The sequence below is a fragment of the Chaetura pelagica genome, unplaced genomic scaffold, assembly GCF_000747805.2.
Source record: "Chaetura pelagica isolate M959 unplaced genomic scaffold, ChaPel_1.0 scaffold312, whole genome shotgun sequence".
Taxonomy (NCBI): Eukaryota; Metazoa; Chordata; class Aves; order Apodiformes; family Apodidae; genus Chaetura; species Chaetura pelagica.
The window spans coordinates 1,600,818-1,626,862 of NW_009952485.1; the positions used below are offsets into that span (position 1 = coordinate 1,600,818).

At 40.6% G+C, this 26,045-nt stretch overlaps 1 protein-coding gene across 1 annotated transcript in view; it reads right to left on the reverse strand.

Annotated features, from left to right (window-relative positions):
- Positions 1 to 8,504, reverse strand: part of ZNF516 (zinc finger protein 516) — a 55,670-nt gene extending 47,166 nt beyond the window's left edge. The window contains exon 1 of the mRNA XM_010008822.1: positions 6,599 to 8,504. Within this exon, the coding sequence (XP_010007124.1) occupies positions 6,599 to 8,504 (1,906 nt within the window). The remainder of the gene's footprint in view (positions 1 to 6,598) is intronic.
- Between the last annotated feature and the right edge of the window lie 17,541 nt (positions 8,505 to 26,045).

Consider the following 26,045-nt stretch of genomic DNA (forward strand, 5'->3'; position numbering starts at 1 on the left):
TCTTCCCATCCATTTAAACCCACAGTTAAAGACAAATTAAAGCAAAAAAAAACTATTGCCGATGGCAGCACCACAGGAATACAGTCACACACAGGAGACATCCTCTGCAGTTCTGAGAAGTGTCGAAGAGCCCAAAAGAGATAGCAAAGCACTGCTGTGGCAATACACGCAGGCCTATATTGGTCAAAGATAATACTCCAACCTGCAGTGCTTTGCAGAGAAACCACTACACCACATGTGGCCTTGCCACACATTTCAGGACTGGACTATGTGCATTACAGCAATGTAAATATGAAAGACTGACTTGTATTAGTAGGTACATTCAAACTATGTAGTTGATCTAGTCCTGATCCATTAAATCTGGTTTAAGGAACAGTTTAAACTTTGCAAAGTTCAAAACAATGTCTAAAGGATCTTACTTCTGCAATCACTGGGTCCTTGCCTTTGCCCAACTTCCCCTATGATTTGAATCATCAACTTGCTGTATTTTAAAGCCCTGGCATTAATCCCACTGGTATTAACAACCAAAACAATTAGCTGGGGTTGAAAAGTTGAGAGGGTTTTACATTCCAACAACCAATTCTCAGCAATGCCAAAATTAACTGGTGAAGTGTGTAATCACAGTGTAACATTTTTATCTTTGTGGTAACAGAAGCCGCTGAGACACTTGAGTTTCTTCCTTGAAACTACCTCACTTCTTGAAAGTCTGAACCAGTAGTTACCAACTGCTCAGCACTAAGACATGGTCCAATTTGTTGTATGTTTATTCTGCAAAGTAAATATGCTAAGTAACTTCAACATACTCTAAGACTGTAAATATAGAACAAGACAGTAATGGGGTGTAAAATGACCCAACAGCACTCATTTCAGTGGTATTACTGTGGGATTTACAGTAAATGAGAGTTTGGCATAAGAAGTATCTGAAGTGTAATTATTTGATTAAGATATATAGTAAAAATGTTTGATTTTTACATAGTGGAAAGGACTCCTCTTGCACACAGAGGATCTTTTTTTCTGATGGGCAGAACAATGAAGTCCTGGTACTGGATACTGGGAATTGTGTTTCATGCACTCCCTTTGGCAGCACAAAATATTTAGTAGGACTCTTCCTCTCTTTTCTGAAGTTACTATGCATTTTTATTATTCTATTTTTGCTTGTTTGGCTGTTTTATTCTTATTGTCCCTCTCCTCCCCCAAATTACAGCATCACCATTTTACTGGAAAATCAAAGCAACTTTGGACATCTTTCACTATTAATTAATTTTAAATTGAAAGACTGATTAAATTAGGTACTTTCTGTTAAAATTTGAGTGTTTGGATTTGTTATAATTTATATCTGAACAAAGCAGAGTCCTAATGTATGCTTCATAAATCTCTCCTGCCCTGCTCCTTTCACAAAACCTACTAATGTTGTTGTGGTCTCCAATCTACATGTAGAATTTTCTTGTAACATGCTGGGATAAACGGTATCTGTTACATCCCCCAGTTTGTAAAACCTGTAAGCAATTCAAAGATAACTCTCTTCTCCTTCAATTTACTAATAAAGATACTAAACCAATGTCTGGACATGGATTTTTAACAGCAGATCAGTAAAAAGAAGCCAGTGGATCCACTAAGAAGTGTGGACAAGGTGAGCTTCTGCTGCTGTCTTGCATTCACGTAACTGCTCCAGACCTGATTTTCACATGGCAATCCTCTTGGAACTCCCCACCTCTGACTACAGGGCATCACAAGCCCTCACTGCTTTTCTGAGACACCCAGTGCCGTGGCACTGCCCTCAGAGGGTCTGAACCCCGGTGCTATCCCACACCTCCTTTCAGCCTCCTCTCCTCTGAAACCTCATTGAATAGCACAGCTCCCTTCACCAATGTCCTGCTCCTCTCTGCCTTCACCTATTCCCATTTCTCTCCTTCCTTCACTCTCCTTTTGCCTCTTGTCTCACCTCTTCAGAGACCTCATCTTTTCCTGAACAAGCCCTGCCATACCACTGGTAATTCCCAACGTAAACCAAATACAGCCACACCACCACTGTTTCATATTCACTGTTTGTTGATGTTTTTGTTTGTTGTTGTTTTGCTGGTTTTTTTTAATATGCTGGTCATTCTAGCAACTTTTGCCCACCTAATACACAAGCTCCTTGGGCCTAAAGCTGTGTTCATACAGAGCCTAGTGCAACAGGTCCCACTCGCAATCAACCCCTTCCTGCATTAGCCAGCATAATAAAAACAGCATGTGTCAAGTAAGAGTGAATCAGTCTCTCCTTAAAGCATGTCAAGAATCCAGGAGTAAAACAGAAGAGAAAAAAAAAAAAAAAAAAAAAAAAAAAAAAAGACAGAAAAGTGAGAGAAGACGCAGGATAGAAAGGAAACAAAATGGAAGAGATGGCTTTCACCAGAAGCAGCATTCCCTCTGAGGTGCAACACCTCCTCCTGTCACTGCCATCACTCCCTGACAAGGTCAGGCTAGAAGTAGCATTCTTCCCCCTTATTCCTATATAACGCTCCTTTTCTTTTCCTTTTTTCCTCCCCCCACCCTCACTTCCTACACAACTTTTAACATTTGCTTCCTGCCCCATCCAGCACTTACATACAAAAGGTACCTTAATGTCACAGCCAAACTGACTAGAGTATCACAGGCCTGTTCTCTTATTACGTTTTTGCCAAGCACCAAGTGGTATTTAGTTTTCACTTTTTCCATCTTCCCACCCACCAACAGCAGTCACAGCATCAAAAATTATACTTCCTTCTTGATTTCACAACTGTAAAAAGTTCATAGTGCCTAATGTAACAAACTAACACCCTCACCACTAAATACACCAAAATAATGAGGGGGTCCATACTGAGCCTTAAAAATACTAACCACAGAATGTGCACAGGCTGAATTACTTCTCTGGCATGCCTAAAATTACACTGTAGTTGAGAAGCTGAAAGATTTAAAAAACAGATTATTTTCCCTTCCATTTTTATCAACACATGAATAACACTCCCTCTACAGTCTCAGTCATAGCTTTGGGGGATTTTTTAGTTAAAAATTAAAAACACCACCAAAAAAGGCCTCAAGTTGGGAGTTGTGATGAGCACCAACTCACAGGTGATTCAACAGCTCTGGATGCAACTCAATAGCAACTGAAGTACAGTTTGCTAGTGGGCTGAAAGCCAAATGAAAATAAAGCCTCATATGGGGCAGGAAGACCTTGAAAATACTTAAAGGCTGCTCTTAACAGAGCAAATGCACTCTGAGCCACCTTTTCACACATGGCTGTCACACAAAGCATATATACACCATGCATATATATATATTTATATGACAGGTAACATGCGGTACACCAGCTATGCAACTCTAGAAAACTAATTTTTACCCTCCTTTCAAGAAGATGGAGAGTATTTTGCAACCAGCAAGCTTACCCCCTGGCAGCTGATAAGCTGGGCTTGCAAATGCTACCTCCATGCCTGAGAAATCATTATGTTACTCTACACATACAGCAGAGACAAATTACCGATGTGTAAGAGCAAAGAACTGCCTACCCTGGAGGCTCTCAACCCCATTTCACATGCAAGGTGCTATTCCTGTTCTTCTCCCAGTAGGCTCTATCAGTACTTCCCAGCCCCAGTCACCCTTAGTCCCAACATCTGTTGGCCCTAAGTGACCACAGAGGCGCATTGCCAGCTTCCCTGCTGCAAGACAGTGCGTGTCAACAAGACTGTTCAGGTTATTAAGAATTAAACATACAAAGAAGTACTTTCAGCTGAGTAAAGGTGATAACATTGAATACATAGCAGTTTCAAGGCCCTGTTCTGACCCACGGTAACACCGTAATATAGCAAAGGGGGAGGAAAAAACAGAGACATGGAAGTAAAATTAAAATAAATACAGATATAACCTTATGAGTAGCACAAGACTTTCCTGACCACAGTCTGAGTAAAAATAATACCACAGAAGGCATCTCAGAACAGGAACCAAGTGTGCTGCTTGCCCGCCTCCACTGGGGTGAAGAGCTGCCTGTGAGGCCAGAGCACAGCTTTCGACACAAAAGCCTCACCAGCAAGAACAACTACAAAAAAGTCCCAGCAGAGGATAGCAAACTGCAGCACTTCTAGGAAAAAATGTGCTTCCATACTGAACACCTGATCTCAGCAAAGGCATACATGAGGGTGGAATCTGGCCTGTTCTCTGCACACCTTAAATTTCTGTTCACGGGGGAGGGAAAGAAAGCCTCTCAAGTTAAAGTTAAAGCAGCCATCTGCCAGAGAGTAAAACCAATTCTACAGCCTGCTGGACAGAAGGACCCCAGTCCCTTAGAAAATAATTTAAGGGCAGTGACACTACATCTGCATACGAAAAAGAAAATATTGAGAAACTTAAGTCCTTAACACTTACCTATGAAAAATCCTTTAAAAAATAAAGTAATTTTAAAAACCACATTTTTTGAATTAAAGAAAAATAATCTTTGTCACTTGTAAAAACTGCTCACTTAATTGACACAGTGATTTTGTTTAAATAAAATCTATTAAGAAGCAAAGGTAATATTTCTCTTGATCTTAAGATTAAAATGTTTATTAGCCAAGTAACTAATTTATTAGCTTTTCAGCTGTGACCTTAATGAAATGCAGCAGCCACCCTCCTGGCCCATCAATGCAATCACATCCCTTTTCCAAGATGCACCTTTATTTAGGCCCATCAGTTTGCTACTTCTTTACAGTTACAGATGATAAAGACCAATTTGGCCACCAGAGAAATTAGTTTCCAGGTGCTGGCTAGTGACACTGGTTAAGCCAGTCACCTTTCACTCCTGTGGTAAGGGCTCAGACCTTGAGTTGCGGCAAGTAGCGGGACAGGCAATTAGATGAGACAGCCCTTTTCAAAAATAAAGTGCTTCATATGGAGAATACATAAGAACCCCTTTCCTATTTGAACATCATGCGAGGAAGTATTCCAATGTATTCAGCCAGTCTCCAGAGAGATGGTTTTCTATCATGGCTCTTTCCATAAGAGCACTGTATATGACACCGATAAAACAGCAGTCCCATTCAAATTCAGACAAAGCTGCAGTTTTTATCACTGCATCTTCTGTCACCTGTACTGAGGTGTTTCAGGTGGCAGCTGATGGATTTTTCACACAAAATAAGTATGCAAGCTCCCGTAAGGAAATTTGTTTAAGTGTCCAAGATCCAACAGTCAAATCCAAAACCAAATTTTGAGTCTTTTAAATGGGCAAGTAATCATAGTGAAAACATTTCAGTCAGCTTGTCTCTAGGACTTTTTGGAGTTATGGTTTATGGAAAGGGCAAGACAGCATTAAAAAAAAAAGTGGAGTTCTTGGTTTAATTTACATTTCTGTTCTAGCGTGCATCCAATTTGTTCATCAGGAACTCGATCCAAGTTGTAACAAAATCAAGTTAAGGACTGTTCTTTTAAGTTTAAGGACAAACAGATGGGTATAATTTTTCACAATTTCAATCCTTCGGAATTCTCTTCCCTCTATACCTTACATTTTGAAAGGTTGACTGACAAGCAGTGCCAGCCCCAACTTTAGCTATCCTAAAACCATGGGACTTTCATGAAAGAAGCTTAAAGACAGAAAAACCCAATAAAAACACTGCTTCAAAACTTTACAAAAAAACATCTAGCTATTAATAACATTATTCTTGAAATGTTGCTTTGCTGCTGCGGGGTCTGCAGCCAGTGGAGAAAGCACATTATATAAAAGCCTGAAAGAACACAGCCAATTGAATAAACCCACCCTCTTCTATAATGGTACAGATTACTTCATCTGCAATGGTCTTGAAAATGAGTTTAACTCTACAAGATAACCATGTTCTTCACAACAAAAGGAATGAAAATGAGAGGAAAATCGTATTGTTAACCAACCCAAAAACAAATAAAAAAGCAGTGCAAAGCTGGTAAGGAAAGAATGGTTAATCTCACATTTCTAAAATGGTATTATAAACAAAGAATGGTGAACAATAAAAATAAAATACTTTTTTAAAAGACACAAAAGTGCTTAATGGTGTTCTTTTAAATATTTACTTTGCTGCTATTTGGAGAATAATTTGTTCCATTTAGTAGTGCTGGGCTCAAAGGACTGCTTTAATCCAGAGAGATTAATTATAGCCTTTGGAGTTATAAACACAATTTGGGAAACCAAGCAGAGAAGAGGAGAGAAATGCCTCTCACGCTGGTGATTAACAAGTTACACACTTTTGGGCTACACCGTACAGGCCACGTCCTTGCTGCATCTGCAGCGTCCAGGGAGAACAGGGCACAGGACACTCATAAATCGTGGAAAAAAAGCCTCTGAGATGTTCAGGGAAGACACTAACGTACTCTACATCATTGCTATAGGCAACTAAGATACTTTTCAGGTGTTCTTTACCAAAATACAAGTTCACCTGCATGCTGTGAAGACATCTGATCTCACTTTTATTACCAGTGCCAGAAACAAGCCACCATGCTCCAAGTGGACCCCATCCATGCTGCCTTTAAACCCCTCACATGCTTTCACACATCTTTACCCCTGGATCAACAACAGAGTGACCCACACCAGGAGACAGAGGGTCTAGCAACAGCTTTCAGAGAGCAAAGCTGGGAGCTACCTTACCTAGCAAAGGGTCGGCTGCTCCCTCCTCCGAGCTCTCCTCAGCCCCCTCCTCCCCAAGGCCAGAAGTGGCTGAGTCTTCTGGGGCGGACGCAGAGCCGGGGGTGCTGGGCCCACTGACAGACCCCGAGTCCCCTTCTTCACTGCTGGAGCCATAGCGGTCAGGCTGGGCAGCTGTCCCACCCTCACCACAGCTCCTCCGCTCCTTGCGGTGCACCCGGGAGTGCAGCACCATTTGGTGGTAGGTGCGGAAGATCTTCCCGCACTCGAAGCACTCAGTGGACTTGTTCTGGGCAGCCCGTCGGCTCTGCCGCGAGGCAGGGCGGTAGTCCAGGTCCCCCTGGGCAAGCGGGCAGCTCTCCCCAGGTGGGGCGCTGCTGGTTTTCTCCAGGCGCCCACTGGTGCAGCTCTTCTTCTTGGGGTTGCTGGAAGAGCTGGGAGAGTCCTGGTCTCGCTTTCGCTTCTCCTGGTTGACAAGGATATACTCTCTCTTATCCTTGTCGTAAGTCACATCTGCATCCGCCAGGGCCTCGTCCCATCCCACATACTTCACATACTCAGAGGGCTCAACTACTTTTCCTTTGGTGGCCAGCTGCCAAGCCTGGTAGCTACTGACCGGATCCAGCTCAGCTACTCTTTTCCCAGGCTGTCCTCTTGTAACTCTATCCAGCCCTACAGATGGCCTTAGATTAAGACACTGCAAGAAAAACTGCTTCGTTACCGAGGAGCTTAGGCTCACGTCAATTAAGCCCTCAGCTTTATCCCCAGCACTGCCCCGCTGCGCCCGGTAGTGAACAGCATTATGTGCTTTCAGGCTTTCCATATTTGTAAACAGATTTCCACACTTGGTGCAAACTTCATACAGAGACAGGCCCGTCACAATAGTCTCCTCCTGGATCACATCATTGATAGTAGCTATGAGCTCCAAATCATTTTTTGGTTTGTTTTTGCTCCCGGTCTTGGGGCCATGTGACTTCATGTGGTTTTTTAGAAACCAGGGCTCTTTGAATCTCCTGCCACAAATGTGGCACCCATGATCAAATGACCCCCTGTGCTTTTTCATGTGAGCTTTCAGAAACCAGGTTTGACTAAAGGCCTGACCACAGACTTCGCACGGAAATTCGCCAGCACTCAGCTCACTCTTGCAGTTCTCAGTGTAGGCCTCCCCGTTTGGGACCTGAGCTGTTATATGGTCCTTCTCTATGTGGTTTAACAGTGTCTCCTCCCTCAGGGTCATGTAGCTACACAGCCTACACTTGAATGGTTTGTGGACCTGGTGCAGGTGCTGCTCCAGGTCCTTTTTCCTTTCAAATTTGTTTTTGCAGAACGTGCACTGGTAGGAGGTCAGCTTGCCATCCTCCTCAGCCGGCGCTACCGCCGTGACCTCCTTCTTGCTGCTTCTCAACAAGATCTTGCTGCTATCTACCTGACTGGTGCCATTCAAGATCCTGTTGCAGGCAGACGTGCTTTTAGTGGGGCTGGTACACCCACCCAGGCCCTCTGAAACGCCCATTTCCCCGAGCTGTGCCTCTCCCATCTCTGCCTCGTGCCCCTGACTTAAAGTGCCTGTTCTGTGGCTACGGATGTGGATCTTCAGGTTGCCCTTTTGGGAAGCTCTGTGATCACAGTAAGGGCATTTATAGGGCTTCTCACCCGTGTGCTTCCTCATGTGCTGCGATAAGGAGCTCTGAAAAGGGAAACTTTTACCGCAGATGCAGCAGCTGTGGCACATGGTCTTGTCAGCATCCACGTCGTTCTTGCTTAGCTTGCCTGGGCTGGAGGATCTCCTTAACTCCATTTCTGCCTCTCTGCTACGATCCATCTGTGTTACTGCGACATTGGGTGAGCAGGGCAGGAGGACAAAAGCATTTCTGGCAGCAGAGGAGGACTGGACCGCGTTTTCAATCATACGGTTCCGCAGAGAGATGTTTTATTTCATTCTCAGGGTAATGTTTCTCCTTTCAGCTGCTCGAGAGAGTCCGAAGCACCGATTTATTTCTGTGTGCTCTGTAAGCAGATGGCATAGATCACCTGAAACAAGAACAAAATCACACAAATGCACAGAAAATGTGTAAGTAGGTCCTGAAATACATGTAAACCTATTTCCCATTTTTAATTCAACAGCTTCCATCACTCATCTCACATTCAGAAACATACTATACTATGACATTGCACCAAAAACATCAGCTTCTCCTTCTCCTGATATTCTAGACTTAAATGGCAACTATTCAAAGCATCATTAATAAACAAGTCAAATCCAAACAAGGGCAAACATTCCTCTCCAGACACTGATACCACAGTGTCTGTAAAAAAAGTGCAAACTTTAAAAATATTTTCTGTTTTAAAACCAGGCAGAAGTGGCTAAAAATACACCTTAATTGAGGAAAACATTTCTTGAGGGGGTTATTACACTTTAAATCAGTGGCTTTACCATCATGTGTAATTTCATGTAAAATACGTACTTGCCAAAGATAAAAGGCTTTCCTAGACACTTTAGCAAGTATCATATTCCTGCTGGCAACTGCATTACTTTGTGTTTCAGCTCTGCTGTGCTTGATGTGGCACGCACAGAGCAGACGCAGAGGCTGAGGATGCTCAGTACTTCGATTAGACAGAAAACAAGCATCCAGAGTCTAACAAAGCATCTAGGAAAAACAAGTTATTTCCTGATGGACAGTGAAGAAAAAACACCCTCAGAGTGTAATATTCAGCCTCAGTCTAATAAAGTAAACTGATAACGTGCATAGGTATCTAATGGTCTTAAAAGTGATTTATGTTCACAAGAGATAAAGGAAATAATCACAGCACCACCTACCTCAGTGAAACAGAATCTTAACTATAAACAAACAAGAAACAACTTTGGTTAAAAAAAAACAAACAAACGGATTAATAAAAGTTTAAAAGCCTTTGTATCTTGTCATGATTAAATGCAAGGGTCAATATCTATCTGCCTCAGCAACTCAAGATGCAACACGTCAGCAATTCTCCACCTTGTATATAGCAAAAATCAATTATTAAGACTTCCATAGATTATTTCTTTTCCAATTACAACTGTAGAACAAAAATCTTCCCCCGTTCCTATCTTAAGTACTACAAACACCACTTGACTAAGATCAAAGAATACTGTATTCTCTAATACAGAGAACCACTCTGTTACTGCATTAAGAAAACATCAGCTTCTTAAAATGTAGGTAAAAGTATGCAGAACAATAGCAAGACTGTATAGTCGTACATCCATTACTTAGTATCTATTTCTCAACAAAGAGCTACAGATTTAGAGCTGCAAATGTTGAAGTTCCACATTGTACTAATGTCAGCCTCTTCAGTATGTAAATAAATATGTCTAACTACATCACCAGCATGAGCCTAACAAAAAGACAAAAAAAATAATGTAAAAGGTGACGCAATGCCCAGCTCAGTTGTGCACTAAAGAACAATTATGTTCTGTTTCAATGAATCTAGCCTCCTTATTTGCTTTAAGATCATTCCTTTCTGGGTTTGATTTTCTGCACTTCTATTATCTGTTCAGCAAGTTAAGAGTTACCAACAGCAGCTACCCAAACTACTTCCTTTTCCTGAGAGAGCTGGGATAGTATCTAAGGGATGTATTACAACTGCCCTTTCATTTTTTTAATTAAATATTTCTATATTATTACTAAAACCCAAACACATCAGAACACAAATTGAGAGGTCCATATAAACCTAAAGTTTGCAAACAAGAGTAACTAAATTACTCTCTGAAATTAGCCATTTAAAACTTAATTTAAGGTCAGCCTCAGAAGAAACTCCCCTGGGTATAAAAAAGGATTGCAGCCATTTCAAGTTGTGGCTGTACCAGAAGGTAGAAACACGCCAAATACAAAAGCAGTTTACACTGCATACTGATGGATGAAACAATTCAGAGTGATGTAATTTATTTGACCGCAATCTAAGTCTGCCAAGTAACAACCGATATTGTCTTATGAGCAAAGACATTACCTGAAACTTATCAAATGATAAAAAGAAACAACACGGCCATTTCTTGCATTTTAACACAATGGTACATTTAAAGAAGCAACAGCTTCTTCTGAAATGTTCCGCACCATTGTAGGAAAAAAGCTAGCAAGCTTTAGGGACAGATTTTTCCTGATTTTTTTTAGATAATGCTTTCTACTTCTGCATTTTCTACAGTTTACACCAGTGAGAACACTGCATATTGGCAGGCTGAGTTCTCAACCAATGACAACTTTTTTTTTTTTTTTTTCTTTTTAAACGTAGGTCCCATTTTACCCAACTTTCTATAGTGCTTCCTGTCTGAAAGTTCAAAAAAAGCTTTAGGAGCCAAACAGTCAGACAAGAATGCTGTGTGCAGCAGTTCAGACACATACAAATCCAAAGCTTTGAAGACTCTCTGTTTATTTGGCCACAGCTTCCCTGTGCTTAGCCTTGACATAATTCACTTTAATTATTTATAATGTTTTCATTAATGAAGCTTAGTTATGAAAATGAGGGTATGAAGAAAGCATGATTTATAATAGGGATATTAGCCACCCACTGAAGATCCTTCTAGCCCTATATTCAATTAGGTTTGAGAGGGGGAAAAGGGCAGAACTAAAAATTTACCGATTAATTTTATTAATCTAGAAAAAATGGAAACAAAGTATTCCTAGATTTGAATTATCCAAGTTCTTAACACACATTTAAGACTCACAGAATTTCAAGGCTTTTCTTCTACAGTCAGAAATTCCAGGGGGAAGAAAGGTGTTCACTCAATGTGAGTTCCCTCTACACAGTGTGTGGAGGTCTGCCTTAGGATTTGATAAATTGACTGACACGAACATACATGAACACCTTACAACTCCCTACTCACATCATTTGAGTGCTACTTAAAAGTAATTATCTTAGAGGGGCTCTTTGTAGAGCAGAAAAGCTGGTGCTCACCGAAAGGAAAGAAGCAGCAAACACAAAATAAAAGGGGCAACTTCGAAAAATGCTTCAATTCAGGAGACTGAACATACAAAATGAGGAAAACAACACTTGTAAAAAATCCTAACAACAGAAAATAACATTTTGGCTTCATAATTTCCACCTTAGTTTTAATTATTAAACAATAATTTCAACATCAAAGATGCATATGGGATGGAAGACATCAACAGGTAGATCAAACGACACTGATTACTCTATTGCTACAAGTAAAATTTTGCCATAGTTATTTTCATTTCTTTCTGCTGACTACAGTGATAAAAATATTTAGTTTTGAAATTGTTACAAATTTGAAAGTATTCTGAAATAATTATCTTTCAGCACATACTGGACCTGGCCAACTCCAGCTATCCTAGAGCTATTACAAATGCTCCAACTCTAATTTCAGGTGGTAACCAGTAAACTTTAATCACTTTCACCCAAGTCCAGGCTGCAGTTCCGAAGCATCAGCTTGTCACACAGAATTCAGAGCAGTCGCATCCAACCTGCAGATTTCTCCCAGACTGTCATGGCACAGAGATCCCCACCATCACAGAGGCAAACCATAAGGAAACGACAGTGAATGCAATGTGTAAAGGAATATGTTATTCTTTTTAAATATTCTGTTTGCTAAAGGCATTGCAGCCTACGCAATGCAGTTCACGTTAAGAAGCCACTGGCCAGCATCACAAAGTCATTTTCATCTCCTTTAAAAGACACCAAGGCACTTATCATCGCTGTTTACATGTAGGTGTGGTATATGAAGCACGGGGTAAGAGAACTATGAACAAAGACTCGAGAATGGGAGAGGTGGGATGCTGGGAAATGACTTTGCTTAGACAGTTGTTTTAGTTATTAGACTTATTCCTGTACCCATTGCCTCATGGAGCATTTTTGCCTTCATCTGCATGGGAATTGATAAAATAACTTTATTTTATTCATCCCCAGAAGGAAAAACAAGCTTTCCTCCAAGTTTTAACCAAGTATTTGTCAAAATCATAAAGTCATAGAGTATCTCAAGTCAGATCCATAAGGATCACTGAGTCCAACTCCCCACTCCTCGTAGGACTACCTATAACTAAACCAAGTAACTAAGAGCATCAACCAGATGCTCCTTGATCTTTGACAGGTTTGGTGTCATGATCTGCAGAGCCTGGTCCAGCGACTGACCACCCTCTCAGTGGAGAACCAACCGATTCTATTTCAAACATTTAGGCATCAAAACTTCTCTGGTTTTCAAAAACACTCTGACAGTCATTGGCTTGAGAGAAAATGCATGTGACCCAAGTGACCTGCTCTCACAAAAGAGCCCCAAGTGCTTTTCCCACCATCAGCCACAGCTTTCCCCCTAGCATGGGCATGGTAGTCCATCCCTACCAGATCCACAGCAGGTAAGGCACCACACAGTTGCATCATCCTCACAACTTATCTAAGACTCTCACAGTCTTGCAGCAAAGCACAGGTAACAGTCCAGGGGAACAGCATTTTAAATAAAACAGGAGCATTCTGAAATACCCATTACTCTTCATGTCACCTCCATGTTTTGGAAGAAGACCAGAGGACTTTGAGGACTCCTCACAGTGCCAGAGAGATGCTCTTAAGACCTCTCTGTGCCTGTTAGAAAACAATTAATTAATAAGAAATTGAAAACAAACAACACAAGAAAATTGAAAATACCACACTGGAAAATTAATTGCAAATTCATTTCTTACATACAAATACCCTGTGCAGTGCAGAAAGAAAACCATAGAAGAAAATTATTTCTGTTCCAACATAGAGAAAAATATACATTCTTTTTAAAATTTCTCTTCAGTTAAGCCTGACTTTAAAATAGTATTGCATGGGCTGAAGTGGCAAGACAGGTGAAGTCTTCAATAGGCAATACACAAGAATACACAATTTGGGAAGCTACACAGATCTACTCAAGTATCACAGTGTATATTTTAAAACTGCTTTCAGTTTGGGTGTACTTCAAGTCCAATCTGAAAGAAAAATGCACTGAAGAAAATATCGCTCTTCTAATCTCCAAGAGGTTTGAATATACACTGCAATCACTCCACCATATTCCTCTGCCAAAAGCAGCAACTACTTTAGAAAAACAACCAACCAACAACTACTATGAGATGTGATCTTGGGGAAAAATATCTTACTGATATTCATTATAGATGATGAAATGATGAAACATAGCATGTAAACATCTAGATTAATTTGAGAAAGTTGTATCTTTCAAAGAATGGCAACCTGGAGAGCTGATCTGTCCTGGCTGGAGAAGGCTCAGGTTTCCCCAAAGCCAAACAGCTTCGATGTTCACAGTAAAGAGGCCAGAAGAGAGCAAAGTACAGGAAAAGGGTGGACAAAAGACCAAGAACACACACCAAGAACTGCCTTGCCAGCCTTTGTACTCACTGAACTGCTGAAAACTTTCCCCCCAGGCTGCAGAGACACCATCCTCCACACACACCAGCCTCACCTTACCTGCATGCCCTTCTCACTTTGTGAGGGAATATGGCTGCTTCTGAACACCCAGATCCCACAGGAATCATCAGGCCACCATCGCCACTAAAGGCTCAATCCTGACATCCTCATTTAGGCACCAGTCCTACCAAAATGCCTCTTATGGACCCTGTCACCTTGTATACCCTTTAGTGCCTGGAGCTGATAGCATCCTCTAGACTACACCAGAGTTAAGTGTACCCATAAATAATAAGCCTATACTTTAAATTCCAGGAAATCCTGGCATTCTGTGACCTGTAGACTAAACTTGCTATTAAGTAAAGGCAGCATAGGTCTAAATCGATTTTCTTAAAGCAATCCAAACTAATCCAGTAAAAAGTTATTAAAAAATACTGAGTCAGTTGTAGAAGACTGTCAAATTTTTGAAACTCTGCAGTTATTAAAATAAGCAATCTTGACAACAGACCTCCTGAAATTTAAGCCTGCCAAAACTGACACAGGACTGGAAAGGAAAAATAAAAAGCTTCTGGAAAAATAAACAATTGATTTATATTAGTCCAATTTCCTCTTAGGCTTTATAAAATCCTTCAGCAGCATTTTGCAATAATTGTTTGTTTAATTATTTTAAACCAGCCTTCCCCTGCAGCTGGGGAAACTCTTCCCATTTGAAAAGTTTGGTGTCTGAACACTGCGACATTATTTTGAGCTCCCCCAAATACCTTCTGTGTTTTTGTGTCTTTCTACCTCCATGAGACAGTGACATTTTTGCAGCAGGCAATTCAGGGTGGCAGCCAGGGCTACGAACGCATAGTCAGGCCTTTCTCAAGCGATGCCACACCCTCAATAGGGGAACGAATAAACTGAAACAAAGGTAAGAACACTAATGCTGAAAAAGCTGGAGGTAGGCAGCAAGGTGGTGTCTCTCCCTATAAACAAAGTCAGCAAAATGGCTGTAACCCAGATTTTTTTGTGGCTCCTCAAGAAGCAGCTCAGGAACGGGGGGCGGGAGTTTGCTTTTGCACTGCTACAGGGTATGTTGAGAAACACAGCGCTGTCACCCACTCAGTACATACTTTGTGTTTTAGCACACTGTGCGTGTTTGTCTTCTGGAAGACAAAGAAATGTACTTTATTAGTTACACTGTAGTATTCTAAGTAATGAATCGAAATATATCATTAACATCCAGGACAAGCTTTATCTTGCTACCAAAACAAAGGGACTATTATTTGAACAAATTGAGGGGGAAAATCCCATAATGACAATGAAGAGTTCCTCTCCCTAAAAACTGCACTGCACAAGAGTAACAATTACGGGCTTATATTCCACAGACTGGGGTTGCAAATAGCTGTATGAAGCGATGCATTCACTATTGGGAGAGTAAGTACCATTGATGACAAGGCCTTGGGGCTTCTGCTGTTCGCAGACCAATCAATAATCCATTATGAACAAACTACATTTCCTCTCTAATATGAAGAAATGAATAAAAGCGAACCAGTATCACCACTACTTTTGTGGAAAAAAACAACAATGCAGAAATCACAAAATGCCACCATCACAAAACTTAAACTTCACTGGTAATGTCTAACACTGACAGAACTACCCACAAGAACCCTTTATTTTACAGCAGTTGCTGGAGACCACTACATTATAGTCCAAAATAATTTTTTAAAAGAGCTTATTTTAAAGGCAAGATTCTTTCAAGACTACTTATTCTGGACAAAACAAAAAGCAACATTAATCTTTCAAGGCAAGGAGAAGAAAATTAACTACCTTCATCCAAATACCTACCAGTTTGCTTCAAACTATTTTCTAACAAAATGTAAATAAGAACTTCTAATTAGAAATAACTGTCCAAATGTGACTGGTCAACCATAACAAGACTTTATTGCAGCAGCTGTGTTACCATCCAGACACGAGGCCCTGAAATTGTTTTTTTCCCATTGTCACTGTCACATGCTACAACACAATCAAGAGAGGATCCATTTAAATAGCAAAACCATAGCAAAGCTCAGCATCCTCAGTCCAGTTCTTACCTAAACCTCTGCATAAGGCAGTCCTTTTTCTGTATTATAAAGACTAGTAGTTAAAGTTGACCTGGTGGAGCGAGGGACTAGGGGGAATGAATACACAATGTGATTATTGATCAGCCCTAGAAAAGCCAAGAACTGCAGCAGTGCAGATGTGATGATTTTTTCCCCCTAAGGTCATTAATGTTGGAAAATCAAAAGCTCTTATTTTGACATGCTGTAATAGTGTCACTAATTCTGAATATAACCATCACCTTAGGTTAAACAAAAATATCTCTGCAAAACAAAAAAAGCCCTATTTGGTCACACCCATCAAGTAAGTTACTTTAGTGTCTTAGTATGCTCAAGTACTAAAAACTAAAAGTTGAAGAAACATCCACAATTCTGATAATATCAAACAAAAAAATGCCAGTTACAAATACAAGCAAAGTCACCTCAATACTGTATATTACCTCCTTATTCAAATCGATGGCATTGATGCTGTCTATTCATGCATGTCTATTGAGATGCACATATACGTGGGCAGCACAGTATCCTCCCAGCATCCAACAGTGCTTTTATATTTAATGATCTTGGTAGGGTTTCCACTGCAAACCTACTTACATGGAGTTGTAACATGGCCATTTTAAATCTGCAGCATGGGGGGTGATTTCAAACTGTAAGACAGGGTATTTTCCTAATATGCTTTTATATTCTTTCCAGTTTGCATCTTAAAATGGGGAGGGAGGCGAGGGGGAGGAGGTGGGTGAGTGGGTGTTTATTTGCAGTCTCATGGCAAGGAAATACTTAAGTTTTACTATTTTTACATTATCTGCAGAAAAACAGGGACTGCATCATCAGCTGGTATAAAATGCTGGACTGCAGTACATTGCACACATATACACCCATCCCCCCTTGCTGCCCCTTTCATCTGTCCCATCAATGCAAGCCACACACAAGTCACATACATCCTCAGCTGCCCTAAGAGCACACAGTGCCATGAGATCAATCTACCAAATGAGAAGCTATACTGCTAAGCTAAAACTAGCAAATGCCTTTATGCTGTGTAAAGACCTGAATGCAAGGGGAAAAAAAAAAAAAAAAGCATAATTCAAAGTAAACATTTCAAATTGTTCATTACCTACCCCAGCAAAAGTTTCACGAAGCAATGTTGTCCTCAGTGCTCAAATTCCTCCTTGTCACAACTAACAATTACACCAGTGAGGAACAAATTTCAGTGCTTTAGTACATACATATAGCACTGTAATGTCTTGCCCACAGCACACCTCAAATGCAAAAAGCTGTATGTTTAACACCAAGCAAATTTATTAGCTACAGATAGGTGTGCAGCAGGTCAAGGAAAGGGAAAGATTACTTCTACTGAATGTTACTATGAAATAAGCTGCATACAGAATTAAGAAATTCAGTTAGTTTCTTCTATGCCTAATATCTTTTACTGCTCACATTGCTACAATAAAATCATTACTTTATAAATATAGGTGTTGCCAAGCATTAACATGTTAACAGATTTAGAATTACAACACTGTTGTTTGATTAAATATTAAAGCCTTACTATAATAAAAATGTTATTTCTGGAGTAACACCAGCAAGTTGTCTGCTTCCTTTTCCCCACCACAGTATTTTAAAGGAATTTCAAGGCACTGAAACAAGCTTTAGGGATATACATCCTTTTTTTTTTTTCAAAATCCCATTTTAAGAGAGTAAAAAGATTATTATTTTTTTTTAAAGGGGGAGGGAAGAAAAATGAGACAGAGGGAGAAAGGGCAGAGGGGAAACGGTGCCCTGAAATACAAGGAGGAACAATCATATGCAATAAGCCATAAAAAAATGTTAAACATTACCTTCTGAGGTAGCACTGTTTAACACTGAGAAGCAACACAAAACTCATGAAGCACACACCATCAAAACCTCTTTTTCAGTTGTTTGGTCTCATATATATATATACACACACACACACACGCTACACACACATTTTATATATATATAAAGAATTTCACTGCAGGCTCTTGCAAAGCACAAAACAACATGGATGAGCTCTATTTTAGGAAGCTTTCTTAAACGTTTAAGAACTTAAGCAGGTAATTAAGACTTTCAATCAGAGTTTTTCCATTCTCTGCAACATTTCTGAATGTCAAGCATGCAGACTATGCCCAGGCCTGCGCACAGACACTCTGTACTTCACAGATCCCAAACCAGCCAAGCTGAAGCTTGCTTTGCAACAGCTGAGACTCAGGACTTGCCACACTGCTTGAACTGCACACAGCTTTGTTTCAGGGACACCAGCCCCAAAACAGCAGAGGATTGTACTGAAGGCCAGTCTGTGGGTAGCCAGTGTCTCAGATACACCTTCATTTCACTTTCTTTTCACTAAGGTACACAGTACCCTCAGATGATCACTTCATCCTCAAGCATAACTTGTGATGATGAGCTTACCTTAACTTGGCAGCAAGAGATTGCTAGCAGTTTGAAAGAGACCTTAACAAGTTTCTAAGTTCACAGTCAGTTTTTAAGACATCTTCTGTTGCTTCATTACTCAGTTAATTCATTTTAGAGGTTTCTGTAGTTCTAATCATTAAAAGCTACTTCCCCTACATGTAATACACCCAGCTGAGAAACATACTTAATCTTTCACTGGTCCATCACTGTCAGCACAGAAAAGCAAAGAGGTACAGCCAGTATAACAAAAGGGACATTACCATAAAGCAGGATTTGACTTGCACTGTAGGTTATTTTTTTTTCTCTTTTTATTTATTTACTTTTTTTAACACACGGGGAAGAAACCCTGTATATCAAATAAATACAAAGCAAAAGATTACTCTGTCATTTTCAAAGCTCCCAGCCAGGAAATCAGAAACAAAGCCCAAAATTGAGCCCAAAATTAAGTCTTTCAACTGCCAGTCGATCCAGCTTATTTTGGTATGAAATGCTGAAATATCTCTGTGGAACATCACTGCAGTGCATCATCCAACAAGAGAGATTCCATCCGCTGCCTATAAGTACGATTTCAAGGCACATTTTACCAACCCTGTTAACTTCGCTCTCGTTACAGCACAACGTAAGACACACTTCAGATTTTGGCAGGTCAGGACATTGCGGATATCACAAGATAAAACCTGACACCTCTGTTCAGAATTACTCTGCCATCCTTACATAAACAGGTACATGTACTTCACCCCTCCATGTCAATTAATCAAAGACTTTGAATCTCTGGGCCAATCCCACACCTACAGAACGCAAGACATTTCTTTAGAAATTCAGAGACACACAGGAATTCACCTAAGTGCGGAAAGTTATCCTGTGTTACATTCTCCATGAAAGAGAAGGCCCTGGATGGATCCCTCCTGAACTCATTGCTGGCCTTAGGAACAGGAAGCTAAAGCTAAGAACAGTAAAGCAGCAAAGGAACCAAACTCATCCCCTGCTTAGAAACTCTTCCACAGCCTCAGAACACAAATGCTGAGCAACTACTTAAAACCTAAAAAAAGAAACCCTGAAACTATCACTCACAGGACAGCAAACAAAGAAGCCTTCAAGGAAAAGTCCTTTGCATAGGCTTCTGCTGGTTTGTTTATTCTTCCATACGCTACAATTTGCAAGACTATCAACTGGTAAAACAAACATGAATTACACACAGCAAGAGCATAAATCTGTTTGCATCACCAAATAATGTAAGTTAGACTTTATTTCTCCTTCCAAAGAAATATGGCTGTGCCACATATGCATCCCAACACCCTCCCACCTCACACAATCCTCACGACCGAGAAGTCAACACAACGTCATTACTACAGACACGTCACTTCACCTTCCGCCACGCCACACGTTCCTGTCCACCTCGCTGGTGCCCAGACCACTGCTGCAGCACTGACCTCCTTCCTTCCACTTTCCTACCCGGCTCCACCCCGCCTCCGTCACCACCATGCCTCCAAGCCCCAGCTACCCACACACAGCGCCTGCCTGTCACATCCCTTCTGGATCACCTGCAGGCAGCTGCCAGGCGCTCAGTCCCTCTCCCCAGCTATCGCCATTCCACGGTCACAATTTAAAAGAGCAGTCTTCCTCAGTACTTCTTCCTGCTTGCTTTTCAGCCTCCAGTTTCTCAGTTCTTCCCAACACTTTCTGTTTCTTCCAGAAGCACCTTCACCTCCTCTCTCTCAAACCTGTTTGCACCCTTCATGACTAATTCTTCCATTTGGGCTCTCCCTCACTTTCATGGCTTCAGTCCCTGCCCAATGGCTCCCTGTTTGCCAGGACATTTCAGCATGAGCTTAACTGCCCCTTCCTTGCCCCTTCTGTCCCTTTCCCTAGAAGGTGCTCATTGTTCAGGCTCTTCTATTTTCAGTTCCTACAGCGTCACCTCTGGCCAACAAGCTCACAACTTGTTCCCCTCTGTCTATTCAAGTACCTCTGGCGCTTACAGCATAACGCTCTCCCAAAAATCAAAGGATGCCAACACCCAGGTCAAATGTCTCGCATGTTAGGTTCGAGTGCCATTCTTCTCCTTCAAGGACCTTCACAATTCCACCCTACTCTTTTGTGCAGGCAGTGATTCATTCTCCCTAATGCATCTTTTGTACTGATTTCCCACTTAGGACCTTGTGGTTCAACACTGCATTTAGAACAGAGTTTTCATTTTTTAATTCATTCTTATAAGCGTATTTTCCCTAAATGACACAAAATTATTTCCCAAAATGAAACCCATCACTCAGTTTTGTTGGGTTTTTTCCCCTAATGCATAATATGTATAGCACATATTGCTATATTCTAATTGGCATGCATATTCCCTTAGACAGGGACTTGAGACCTTCTATATAACCTATTTTATTTACTTTTATACAGTGCCAGATGTTCCAACTTCAAATAATTGCTAAGAGCAAATTATTATAAAGTTAAGATTCACCTTTTCAAACAGCCAAAGTCCCTCTTTTCATCAGAGGTTACCAGCCAGAAATTGAGAAACTGAGATTCTTTCCTGTGAGTCCCAGAACTTTACTAGTCCCTTCTTCTGCCGACCCAGAGTTCACCTCTTAGTAAACCAAAAGGACCATCAGATAGTAAAGAAACAAACAAAACATAGAACACATGTCACTAACCTCTCACCTCTTTGCCTTTCTGAAACATAGGTTTCTAGCCCATTGTATCCATCTACAGAACATTAATAACAGTAAGCAAGAAGCATAATGACAAATAAGTTTCAAGTACCACATACCACCAAAGGAAACACTTCTCTCTCCATTTCTTCAGTTCACAACCAACTGGAAAAACATAAGCTATGCAGAACATCAAATCAAAGAACCTCAGGGATGAGTCTCACTTATTCTTCTTACAGGGGTTACTTTCTTTCTATAGCTGGGACTACAGGTCTGATTTAAAAGCTTTCCAAACTCGTTTTCCTCCAGCACGTGCATGCTGTTTTATATCGCACATTGTACCGTTCTGCAACTACAGATACACTCCTTTAATCTGCTGGGCAATACTGAAGCAAGTAGATTTTCCACCAGAGAAGCACAACGTAACTGTGACTCTTTAACTCTGAGAGTAGAATTTGAGCCACACGGCTAAGTCCTTAAACCTGTTACACAAGAAATAAGCATGGATTACGGCATCGCTGGTTCATTATAGAACGTTTTGTGATGCTCTTCCTAACACACAAACGCCGTTTGTCTTAGCCACATATATAAAGGCCATTCTCCTTTTTTTCATTACACATCTTTTTTATTGCTTTCACTTTTCTGAGTCTCACCCATTTATTACTCACTTACTCCCTATTTAATATACTTTTACACCATAGAGAGTCCTAAATAACCATGATGTAACAGTGCAGTATTATCCTTGCTCTGTACTATAAATGACTGCTCACACTACATTTACTTCACACTTCATACTACCAAAACAAACCAGCTATAACTATGTGTTACCTTTAGTACTCCACAGCCACTCCACTTGCACTGCTAAACACAGAGTGTACAACTAAAAAGAAGCAATCTACACTGAGGATTTTTTTAATTCAGTAGAAACATAAAGGAAAACTCCTTGAAAAATGTCTGACTAAAAGCACATTTTTAGGCAGGTGTAATCAAATTTTGGCAGGTTTACAATAGTAAGCTGCAATGTTTGCTAATACTTTAGATGATTTTGGATGTCTTTCTTTTTTTGAAACAGGTTTAGATAAGCACACCCACATTTACTTCGTTAGGTAATGGGTGCAATTATCAAAGTCACTGCTTATAATCTGAACAGACTTTTTCCCCACAAGAATAAATTTCCCATACAGAAAATAAAAAATAAAATTAAAAAAAAATCCCAGCCTCGCAATTTGACTAACAGTAAAAAAAGCCCACGATCTTGAAGAAAAATCATACACAGCATTATTACTACAGTGTATGGGGTCACAAGTACAGCACCATAATCTATAATCTCTTACTTTCTAAACATAAGGAAACTTTTCTCATAAAACCCATGTATCAGCTGTGTAATCAAGTCAGAGACCTCCTTTTAACATCTCAACTCTTAAATACAGGATCTACTATTAAATGCTAAACATAATTCCACATTCTATTGCACTTCCCTACTGGTAGGCTTTCATGTACCTCCTGAACTTCCCATATATGATTAATTAAATTATCAAATAAAGTCATGGTGTTACAGAAAAGCCCTATCCAAAATCAGGTACTTTAAAATTTGCAGAGAAAGCACAATAAAAATTATTATTATTATTGTACTGCCAACTCAGAGCACCAAACCTCATAGGTTAAGCACTCAAAGATCTTGAGGTACTCAAAGACGTAGGAAAAGTTTTTAAACATAACCTAGATGTGAATCATTTTATTTGCCTTTTGAGCTTTCACAGTACACTCGGTCATGTCTCAAGCTGCTTCTAACTGTGAAGTCGAGAAACTTCCTGTTTTCAGAGGATTACGCCTTTTTTGCAACCACTGGACTGCAGATAAAGGAGCCTGGGGAAATGATGGTCCTTACCTTCTCTCCTAACAAAATTGTAAGAAGTGGGAACACCATAACTGAAGCAAACAAATGTGATACTCCTCCACTTCTTCAACCATAAAACACTCCTCAGAAGGCTTTGGAAGTTCACCTATAAACATCTAATGCAGAGAGACGGAATAATGCCCCACATACTCATTCAGAGGATGGTCAGATGTACAGAGTATGCATAGCCTTCACTTACACCATGGGATTTACATGTAAGCAAAAAAGGCAAAAGAAAACAGACTAATTTTTTTGTTGTTGTTTGGAAAAAAAAATATTTTATTCACGTGTAAAACATTTGAGATCTAGGTTCATATTTTCCTTAATGCTTTCAACTACACTTTAGCTTTAAGAATGCTAAAGATAAAACACAAGTGTTAAAACCATCTTAATTTGATGAGCCTGTATAACCATGAAAAATCAATGGACCCACTGACAGACACCCATGGCCATATTCTCCTTGGTCCCAGCTACTTCTGCAGGACACAAGTCCTTTGTTGCATCTGCCAGGTCCCTTGTAGTGTAAATGTGGCACAAACATTGCAAAACCTTGAATGGTACTAAAAATACCTTGACCATCTGCCAGAATGTTTCTAGTAAACCAGAACCCTGAATATAAGTAGAATAGATGGTGATTATACTACTGTAAGACAAGAGAGCTCTGAGGAAGCAAACAAACCCCAGTGTCTCTCACCAAGTCTGTCATTTGTAAAACTGGTTTGTCTTGGGTACTGCTAAAGGCAGCTGCAGCATCTCCTAACACTGAAATGAGTAAACATTGGATTGTTTCCACCCAAATTATTAGCTATCCTGTAAAAGTGAAATCAACTGGTCAGCCCTGCGAGACAGGCTAATAATGCTGGAAAACATAGGCTAAGATCAGTCTATAGTCTATTAGCCCAGATCTATTTCACCATCTTCAAATTTGAGAAGACAACATTCCTCCATGTGCTGCAGACTACAAAACAAAGGTACAACGGGTGCTGCTACCTAGATGCCTCCTCATGCTGCCTTCTAGATGACTGGGCCAACCGAGGCTGCTCCAGCCTCTGAAGCAGTGTTTGGCCACCAATGGGCCCCACCATGGGGCAACATGGTACCTCTTGCACGAGACAACTGCTCTTTGGGAATCCAATTCCAGCAGCTTTATATAACTCTCTCATCTCCAGCCTGGCAGAGAGATCGCCAGCTCACAGGAGGTTTAGGCATGCTCAAGGTTTTTTTGATTACCAACTGTGAGTCAATGTCTGACCTGAATCAGACAAGTGTCCATCTCAACTTTCCACACTGATTTCAGCAGAGTCACTGCACACTCTCACCTGCACGAGAAGCAAGACAGCAGCCCTTCAGTTTTTAAGTGCAAGGCTGCCATTTGTCCTCCTCATACATTTGGAATGATTTCCTTTTGCACTAGACTTCTTTTTAAACCCTGCCTGAGCCCACAAGGTGCAGATCAGTTGGAAACCAAGGCAAAATTATAAGAAAGTTTGAAATTCTCTTAGCACTTCACTACCACCTGACTGATTCAAATAAGGCTAAAACTTTGCAAATGGACAAACTCATTACAGAAAATCTCACCCAGGGCTAAGAAACAAAAAAGATGCAGACATGACCTCTAACTTAAAAAGCCATTGAGCTGCAAACTGGTGAAATTGGGAGAATAACCCAAGGGGAGTTACCACCAAAGGCTTACCCCACTTCTCATGCTCCTCCCTCAAGCACCTGCCAACCCAAGAACTATCAGAGGGAGGATACTGGAGAACTCAAACCTCCAGCCTGACCCAATTTAGACTCTCTTACGTTCTCCATGACTATTAGTAACAAATCTCAAGCCATCTGCTGCTGTACAAGGCTGAAGGCCTCTATGCATTCAGATCTTACAGCCCAGCCACCCCCAGCTGAAGGGTGGGGAATTGCAGGATTTCAGGCCAATCCCTTTCCTTCATGGGGAGCTGCAAAACAGATAGCGCTGCAGCCGCCCAGCACACAGCCAGCATCTCCAGCAGAGCAGTGGGAACACACCTCGCCAAGGTAAAGCTCCCTTCTCTGCCTTTTATGAACATACGTGAGGTCAACAGTCTCCAGAAAAGCTGACAACACAGCTTTCAAGCTGGGAAGGCAAACAGTGCTGGTTCCCTAGGATTTTTTATAATTATTATTTTATTTTTTTTCAGTTCTAAAATCTCACCCATTCCCTCCCTCTTTGCTACCAGCTCTGCTTCTGTGTCACAACTTCCGACCACATAGGCCATCAGGAACACAGACACCTTCCTTACTGAAAACCAGGCACCACCACAGCTGCCTACAAGGAGCTTCAGAGACATCAAAGGGACTCAAGTGACCAACTCAAGTGTCTTGCACCAGAACAGAAATCAAGGAAAATACCACAGTAATTAATGGCAGCAATTTTGTTTTCTTAAGCAATCACATTTTTTAAAAGATGTTGTAAGCTTTGAAAGGCTTCAATACCGTACTGAACACCGTAAGATTTCTTGAGTGAATGGTATGCTTCTATGAAGAAAGAGAGGACATTATCAGTGTATTTGCACACACACACACACACCACAGCAGCCTTCACAGCTTTCACTGTATGACCAATAGTTTCTCTGTTTGAAACAGCAAAACTCATCTGTTGAGATTTAGTGGCTAACAAGCATTTGATTTCACTTTCCAGCAACAATGCAGCCATCATATTACAAATATTATCAAATGAAATGTTAATTATTTTCTAAGAGCCACCTGGTAGCTGTTAATGAAGGCAAACTGTTAGGAAAATCCTGCCAAAAGAAAGTAATAACCAGATGTGTATCAGTGCAGCAAGGTCTAATTTAACTGAATAACAACTTGAAATATTTTTTTAAAACTAGTTAGACCGACCTAATGCCAACATTTACCTCAGAAGTCATGTTAAAATATTTCTCCTTACCAAGAATCTAAAAAAGCCCCCAAAAAGTAGCTTAGAAACTGTGAAATATATGTAAATATCCAAATAACAGAAAGAGCAATGATTTTAAAGACCTTCCCATTTCAATCCGACATTGTTC